The 8,714-nt window shown below is 35.9% G+C and overlaps 1 protein-coding gene across 1 annotated transcript in view; it reads left to right on the forward strand.

Moving 5' to 3' along the window:
* The window catches only part of FAM171B (family with sequence similarity 171 member B), a 62,467-nt gene extending 55,334 nt beyond the window's left edge, over positions 1 to 7,133 (forward strand). Inside the window, exons 7-8 of the mRNA XM_007113892.4 lie at positions 3,612 to 3,735; positions 3,979 to 7,133. Coding sequence (XP_007113954.1) covers positions 3,612 to 3,735; positions 3,979 to 5,323 — 1,469 coding nt within the window. The 3' untranslated portion in view covers positions 5,324 to 7,133. The remainder of the gene's footprint in view (positions 1 to 3,611; positions 3,736 to 3,978) is intronic.
* The last annotated feature ends 1,581 nt before the right edge of the window (positions 7,134 to 8,714 follow it).

The following is an 8,714-nucleotide window of genomic DNA, read 5'->3' on the forward strand; positions in this document are numbered from 1 at the left end:
GCATGGACATATATATACTACCAAATGTAAAACAGATAGCTAGTGGGAAGCAGCTGCATAGCACAGGGAGATCAGCTCGGTGCTTTGTGACCATGTAGAGGGGTGGGATGGGGGGGTGGGAGGGAGGGTCACGAGGGAGGGGATATGGGGATATATGGATACATATAGCTGATTCACTTTGTTATACAGCAGAAACTAACACAGCATTGTAAAGCAAGTGTACTCCAATCAAGACGAAAAAAAATAAAACAAAGCTTTCAGTGTCATTTTAGTAAAGTTTAGGGAAAGTGTGAAAGCTGAATGCATATGTCACTCCTTCATCTTTAATCATGTGTCAGAGATAATTCTTTTGGTTTATCTAGTGTCTTGGTTCCCAGCTGAAAGGCAGCTGCAACCTGGCTATTTCATGCTGTTCAGGAATAGTCCCAGTGCACACCGTGATCCAGGATGTGGATGACATTTTACATACAATTCTCTGTAGCAGTTTATCTGCTAACTTTGTTATGGCTGCCTATTAATAATTTGAAGGCTTTGAGTTTTTTCTGCAATTTTAAAAATAGTTTGATATTTTCATTTTACATTTGACAACCTTTGAATTTTAAACCATGCAAGGTAACAAGACTTTTTTCAATGAAGCTAAAATTTAGTATTTCAATAGAAGAAATATGAGCTATTAATATTAACTATTACGATCAAGAGGATGTTCTGTTTTTGTTTGAACTTAGTGCTTATGAGATTTATTCAGAAACCAGAGGGTGATTACTTTTGTTTTTCATGGTGCAAAATATCATGCATTCTTGCCAGCTATCTGACCATATCCCATTTAGGTTTGCAACTATAAAATGATGAAAAGATGAAAAAGAACAATTAATATTTAATACTTCAACTAAATCCAAGTTATTTCATTTCTAATAAAAATGACCTAAGGGGCACTTGAGTTTTATAGAGAAGTGTGCTTTCCACTGAAAGTATACCTGAAGCAACCAATTTATACAAGATGACTATGAATTATAAAAGCTGAAATAATTTTCTAAAATAGGTGGAAGTTTTGTTTTAGCTTATATGTCAGGAACGATTTTGTGTGAATCAGAGTACTAACACAGAAGTGTGGGATTCCCGTTCAGTTTGAATTAGATACCTTCTAGTGATGGTTTTGAAAAATCCATACGAGAAATATGGATAACTTGATAACTTGACTGTAGTTCTGGCTTTGACAGTAATTAACAGGGTGAGCTTGAAATAGGTACTTACCCATCTGAGTATTAGTTTTCTTTTTTCTAAATTGTGGGAGTTGGATATGAGGATCACTAATGTCCCTAAACATTTTAGGATGCGAGTGTTACCGTAAACTCAAAATTGGTCCTATGATGGGCTAGTTAGTGTCTGGTGTGCTAGAGCTACTTTAGTTATAATTTGGTTAATAATATACTAAATCTGTTTTTAAAGTAAATCTTAATATTTTTTCAAGGAATTCTAGAAATCTGTTTAAGTGCAAGAAATTAAAATCAATTGGTTTTTCACAGATTGCTATAGGTAAGTAGGTGGCTGAGTATAGAATTTATTAAACAAGTACCATTACTTTTTTTAAATATGCATTTTCAAGTATATTTGAATGAAAATATATTGTAATTTTCTACCTTTCTAACCCCTTTTGGGCATGCGCATATACACGCAGTGTGCCCACACACACATGCAGATGTGTGCTTTTTTGCTATTGTCATACATATAAGATTTGGGACAAATGCAACAATGTCAGCCTCTTAATTCCCAAAGTGAGTTCTGCTGGAATTCTGTGGAGTGAAAATTGTTAGCATTACTCTACTGTGGAAATATATATTCAATATTCTTTTGGAGAAGAAGTTGAATTTCACCCAGTTAATAGCCGAACTTTACTCTGTTGCAGCTCTGGATCCTGAATCTGTAGGTAGAATTGTTACTCTTATCTCTTTTTTGTTTGAAGAAATTTCATATTGTGTGATACTGTGCTTGGTTGCCTATTCAATATGATAAACATTTTATTATCAGTTACCATATAGGAAAGCGTGGTCAATATTGAAGTGCCTGTTCTTCTATAACCTTGACGTTTCATTTAACAACAGTGGTATAATATAGCTAACACTTACTGAGTGCTTATCATGTGCTAAGCACTGTTCTAAATATTTATACGTATTAACCCATTTAATCCTCATAACAACCCACGTGGATGAGGTAAGACAGTTATGGAGTGAGACACAAGTAAATGAAGCCTGCCCAATACCTCACAGGAAGAAAGGGTGAGGCCAGGATTCCAGTTCAGGCATTCTGGCTCTAAAGTCTGAATGCATAACCACAACACTGCTTCTCCAAATACTTTAATATTACTATTACTTTAATCAACTTAGATGATGCAGAAGTTAAAGGATCTAAAGGCCTCATGATCCTTAGTCTTTCCATTGTCCTTGGTGAAGCTGAAAGCTTCATGCTGGACATCTTCTCATGGTCAAGATGACCAGAAAATCGGGTGTCTCATCACCTTGAATACATATTAAAATCCAGTTGATACTGATCAGTAGAGTTGTTGTTATATACATTTTTGAGCATAATTAGGTCTTAGTGACGTTGAAACATTACCTCAAGATCAGTTGCATTTATTTTCATGCAGAATATTCATAGCCTGCACTGATCATCCCAGTGCTTAGTCTGCATTTACTGCAGTTAAGCTAATTACAACAGCATTGTATATATGTGCTCTCATGAAGAAGAATAATGGCTCACCTGTGCCGCTGCTGGGATCATAGTGTCATCTTGTTCTGGAGTCCAGCCTGCAATTAAAAGTTGCAACTTTTAATTCTTCAGGTCCCCCAATTTTTGCATTCTCTTTGGTCCTTTCATCCCTGCTTACTTTGGCAAATTCTTTTTGAATTTATCTTTAAAATTTCTTTTTTAATCAAATGCAGCTAATCATAGTCAACACTCACTACATTCCATCTCAAAACCTCTTTGCACAAAGCTCTCGTTAGAAATATTTTCTCCCAGTTTATTCCAGCAAATATTTTGCTACCACATGGCTTGGGCCACCATTTTTATTGCCTCCTGCAACAGTTTCCTCACTGCCTGGCTTGGAAGCCAGTGTCACACATTTTAGGTTTCGTTATAGCATCTCTTCAGCATCTCGCTGCCGCTTTCTGCAATACTCAGCCATCAGTAACAAATAAACCTGTTATCTCAGCAGCTAACGATAGCAAACACTTGTCTGTTGCTTTCACTTCATGACTGTTGGGCTTGGCTTGGTTCAGTTCAACATTTTTTCTCATTCCAGAACCTAGGTTGAAGGAATAGCAAAACTTTGGGATATACTATTCACATAATAGAGGGCCTTAGCAAGAGGACAGGCCATTCAGGCAGCCTCATTTAAGATGCTCACATTTCACTGGGCAGAGCAAGTCAATTGATTAAGCCCAAAGGGGGTAGGGAAAGTAATCTCCACCCACAGGGAAGCCTGCCATGGGAGGGGAGCAAATAAATACAGCTGTGTATACACATATTTAATCTGCCTCGCCCAGGATAGAACATTGAAAATTCGACCTAAAATAATATATTTTCCCTTTATTTGTTTATTTTGAACCATTTAGGGTCAGGTATAAATGGAGATTCAAAGGACATAACTGCCTACCACACAGTGTTTCTTTCAGCCATATTAGGAGGAACAATAGTCATTGTCATTGGATTTTTTGCTGTACTTCTTTGTTATTGCAGGTAAGAACAATATTAATGTGTATGAAGACAGAAACTATCAGATTATAGTATCATGTCAGTTATGTGTATTACAATGTTTGTAGAAATCAATGGTTTGATCTTTAAAATACGTAGATTAAAATAAAAATGGATATATTCTTAGAGTAGCATTGCATCTATAATAAACATATTATGAGATGATTTTTAAAAATAAACCCTTCTAGATAAGTTTTAAACATTTTTTTGCCTTCTCTTCTACTCTAGGGATAAGTGTGGTACTCCGCAGAAAAGAGAACGAAATATCACTAAACTTGAGGTCCTCAAGAGAGACCAGACAACTTCAACAACTCACATAAATCACATCAGTTCAGTCAAAGCTGCATTAAAAACCGAGGACAAGTCACAGTTATTCAGTGCCAAAAGCTCCTCGTACAACCCTCAGCAAAAGGAACCATCAAAGGTAGAAGCAGAAGAAAGAGTTTCCATGGTAAAAACTCGGGACAGTTTAAAAATCTACAATGAAGATGTTTCATTTCTGTCAGTCAATCAAAATAATTACTCAAGAAACCCAGCTCAGTCTTTGGAGCCCAATGTAGGGTCCAAACAACCTAAACATATTAACAACAATATATCTTCATCTCTAGGTGATGCTCAAGAGGAAAAGAGGTATCTCACAGGTAATGAAGATGTGTATGGGCATTCTCACATTCCAGAACAGCTTATGCACATCTACAGCCAGCCCATTGCCATCCTTCAAACATCTGACCTCTTCTCCACTCCAGAGCAGTTACATACTGCTAAGTCAGCTACTTTGCCAAGAAAGGGACAGTTAGTCTATGGCCAATTGATGGAACCAGTAAATAGAGAGAACTTTACACAGACATTGCCCAAAATGCCAATGCATTCTCATGTACAGCCTCCAGATGCCAGGGAAGAGAATATCCCACTCGAAGGTCAACAGAGCTTGCCATCCCAAACTTCAGATTGGAGCCGGTATTCAAACAGCCTACTAGAATCTGTTTCTGTTCCTGGAACACTAAATGAAGCTGTTGTAATGACTCCCTTTTCATCAGAGCTTCAAGGAATTTCAGAACAGACCCTCCTAGAACTGTCCAAAGGAAAGCCCTCCCCCCATCCCAGAGCCTGGTTTGTGTCTCTTGATGGAAAGCCAGTCGCACAAGTGAGGCACTCCTTCATAGACCTGAAAAAGGGCAAGAGAGCCCAGAGCAATGACACGAGTCTGGACTCTGGGGTAGACATGAATGAGCACCACTCCAGTAGAAAACTGGAGAGGGAAAAAACATTCATCAAAAGTATGCATCAGCCTAAGATCCTTTACTTAGAAGATTTAGACCTGAGCAGTAGTGAGAGTGGAACCACTGTCTGCTCCCCCGAGGACCCAGCTTTAAGGCACTTCCTAGATGGAGGGAGTGGAGCTATCATGGAGCACCCTGGGGAAGAGTCCCCAGGAAGAAAAAGCACCGTTGAAGATTTTGAAGCCAATATATCCCCCACTAAAAAAAGGGGAAGACCAACACTAGTCAAAAAAGATAGCAAGACTAATATCTGGAAGAAGCGAGAGGAACGCCCACTGATTCCCATCAATTAACACCAAGAGTGGTTGTGTCTGCTGTCTCGTGCTGTTTATTCTTGCTTGTTGTTGTAAACTGCCATATGAACTTCTGCAGAAGTTGAGACTGAGCAATCTCATGGTCCCTGGACATGTCTCAAGCAGAGTAAATAGTAAAATGGTCATTCAGTAGTGAGAGAAAGATACCAAGGAATGCTTTTTCTGGCCTATTCTTTTCATTTATTTTTGGGTGATGAATTTGAAGTATCCAAGCGTTCAAAATGTAAAATAGCTTCAAGATGTTAGTTATCCAAAAATGTTGCTCAGTCAGCAAGTTGAGTCCTGACTCTGAAGAATAACAGTGAAAAGTGTACTCCTAAAGTTGCTTCCAAAAATGTTGCTTCTGCTTTGATGACTACCCCTGTGAAATGAAAATGTATTCTTCAGGCATCATATTCTTGTGAAATGTTACTATTATGTTCTCCACTGCCTATACTTGAAAATAACTTGATAAATATTCTGGATTGATGTTATTCTAGAGTTCAAAGGCCAAACCTCATTTTCTTTCTTTTTTAAACAGCATGTGTTTTATTATCAACCCAAAAGTAAATTCCATACTCACATAAGATGGGCAAGAAGCTACTTGGTTGTTAGAGAGGGAAATGCCAGCTCTTTGGTTGTTTTTGGATACAACGTCACAGAATAAAAAGGTGTTAGTTTATTTAGAAATCTGAGAAATGAATGCCCTGATACTGAATTTTTATTTAAAAATTTCTTACCCCCTTCCCCATCACCAAAAGTGAAGTGAGCTTAGCTGTTAAGGAAAACTTTTTACCAATCTAAAACAAAAAAACCCAAACATTCCTCCCCCTCCCCAGTTTTTAGTTTAAGACTCACTGATGATACATGTAGGCTAAAATCAGTTTTAAGATATTTCTTCTATTTAAAAAAAATTCACTCACTTAAACACTATTAAATTTGATTTAAAAAATCAATGAATTGAAAGTTTCTTATGAACACTCAAAATTAAAATATGTGGAGCTAAAGGAAGTAAATATTTCAATATTTTCTGAAATGTCAAGCAGAAAAAAACAAGCCATTTCCCTGAGACTCAAAAATACCTTCATGATACTAGGTAGAGTATATGCAGATCTTTTTTTCAGTTGACATTCATAAAAAATGTTTGGGAAAAACAGTTTCAATTTCATGGGAAAAGTAAAAGATTTTTCTTAAATCACTTAAATGCTTTAAGTTATATAAATATAAACATTTTTTCCAAGTTTGGAAGTCATATATTCATATTCTTTTCATCATAGCAAAGAATTCAGTGTGAACACATTAACAGCTGTTTTTAATTATGTGTTTTCAACTCCGAATTATCATTCATATGTCCTAAAAATGAAGCTCTTTGTTAATTAAAATTTTCTTAATTTCCATAAAGACAGATGTCTGAAGCAGCTTCCCCTTTCCCCTGGGGGAAAGTGAAACTAAATTGCTTTATTTCTCATGCCCTACTAATTAACTTGGAAGCAACATAGAGACCCAAGGCACATAAACAAGTTGAAAGAACTAAAATTAGCCACATTAGCTTCAGTCAAATTATATAGATATACAACAAAAGACAACAGCTTTTTCCCCCAAGACGGTAGACTTCAGCCAGTTTTTTCCTACAACCATTTCTGAAGCATCTAACCTGTCAGATAACACTACCTTTCTGTATTAACCCAAAGAATTTAAGACCTAGGCAAAAGTTTGCTATATTCTACCCCAATCCATGAAAGAGATAAATGTTTTGGATAATACCTAGATTTACTTTTTTTTTCGCGGGGGGGGGGGTGATAAGGTCCAAAAAGTGGCTTCTTATTGGTTTACACAGAAAGATTTACTTTTTTTTTCGCGGGGGGGGGGGGGGGGGGTGATAAGGTCCAAAATTAGAAGTGGCTTCTTATTGGTTTACACAGAAAGATGTAGTAAAAGCGGCATAAATGAAAATGATTTGGAAAAGGTTAAGGAGTTAGTGCTCTGCTGAAGTGCCTTTGATATTGACTTGCTTTATTAGAAGGATATGATAACATCTTTCTTAAATGTGCATTTTCTTTCTGTTAGCCAAATTAAACAGATGTGCAGTTTTTATTAATTAAAAATATAGACCTCGTGTTTCACGTTGGAACATGAATTTTGCATGCCAGTGACATCTCTTTGTGTGTTTAATTCTTTTTTGAATCCAGTTTATATTGATACATTGTTTATGTTGGAATGAAGTTAGAAACTATATAGTAATATATTGCACTTCAATATTTTAAGTGTATATTTTCCCCACCCTTAAAAATGTTTAATCTCTTATCTTGGTAATGGAATACACACATTGATATAAGGGTATACCATTCAGGTATGCCACTTACTCATTCGTGTGTAAAGGAAATGAGAAGATGTATCCCCAAGGGCTTTTCTAGAAATACTTTTTTTGGTTTCAGAATAAAATCTTATTTTTTATACACTGCACATTCTGTTCTCAATTGGGAAGTATAGGCAATTTATCTTTTCTAATGCTCCAAAATGTGTAACTTCTCATTTGTGAGTAGTTCACAAATTTCCTGTTAAATAGCTGAAGCCATCTACTTTTTCTTAACCCAAGTGATAATAAACCTGCAATATTCACAACTTTCTTAAAATTTTTAAATTGAAAACCAACAGTTTTTTGCAAATGAAAACCTTGAGAATTTTGGTCACAAATTGTTAACATTTGTGGATCCTTTATATATACTTTGGATATATCTTAAAGGCAAAATTATCCCTTAATTAACTGATGGGTTCATTTACTAAAGCACAGCTATATGTATTTTTGAATACATATTATGATCTTGAATTTATAAAATCCATTTTTATGACATTTATGCAGTTGTATAGGGATTACGCCCTTTTATAATACACAGTATACCACGAAGGTCACAAATATTGAGGAATAAAAGCACTTTGCTTTGGCAGTCATTTTCAGATCACTTTCTATGTGTTTGAATCCTCTGGTATCAATACATAGTATAGAGTTTTAGGGATCTGTGGGTCAAATTGTGTCCTCAAAACTTCCCAGGAATGTGAAGCTCAAAGTTACATATTCATTTATAGGGAATGAAGTGAAGTACTCATTTCTCCATGTACTAGAGTTGTGAAGAATTTGACTATGTTAATTTCCATCTCGGACCTAGAGTTGACATTTTGCTCTCTTGTTTCCAAGTGTTTCTATCTTTTGTATTCTTTCATCAGAGGAATCTCACATTTCAGTGTACTTAGTGCCATTACTAGGATATTTACTGCTGAAAACTGTTAACAATCTGAAGATTTGAAAAAATGTTAAACATAGTTCAGTAAAGATAATAAAATAAATCTAAAAATGTACTTGATGCATTGTTTTATTTTGGGTAAACTATGAAAC

The sequence above is a fragment of the Physeter macrocephalus genome, chromosome 2 (assembly GCF_002837175.3).
Source record: "Physeter macrocephalus isolate SW-GA chromosome 2, ASM283717v5, whole genome shotgun sequence".
In the NCBI taxonomy this organism is placed as follows: domain Eukaryota; kingdom Metazoa; phylum Chordata; class Mammalia; order Artiodactyla; family Physeteridae; genus Physeter; species Physeter macrocephalus.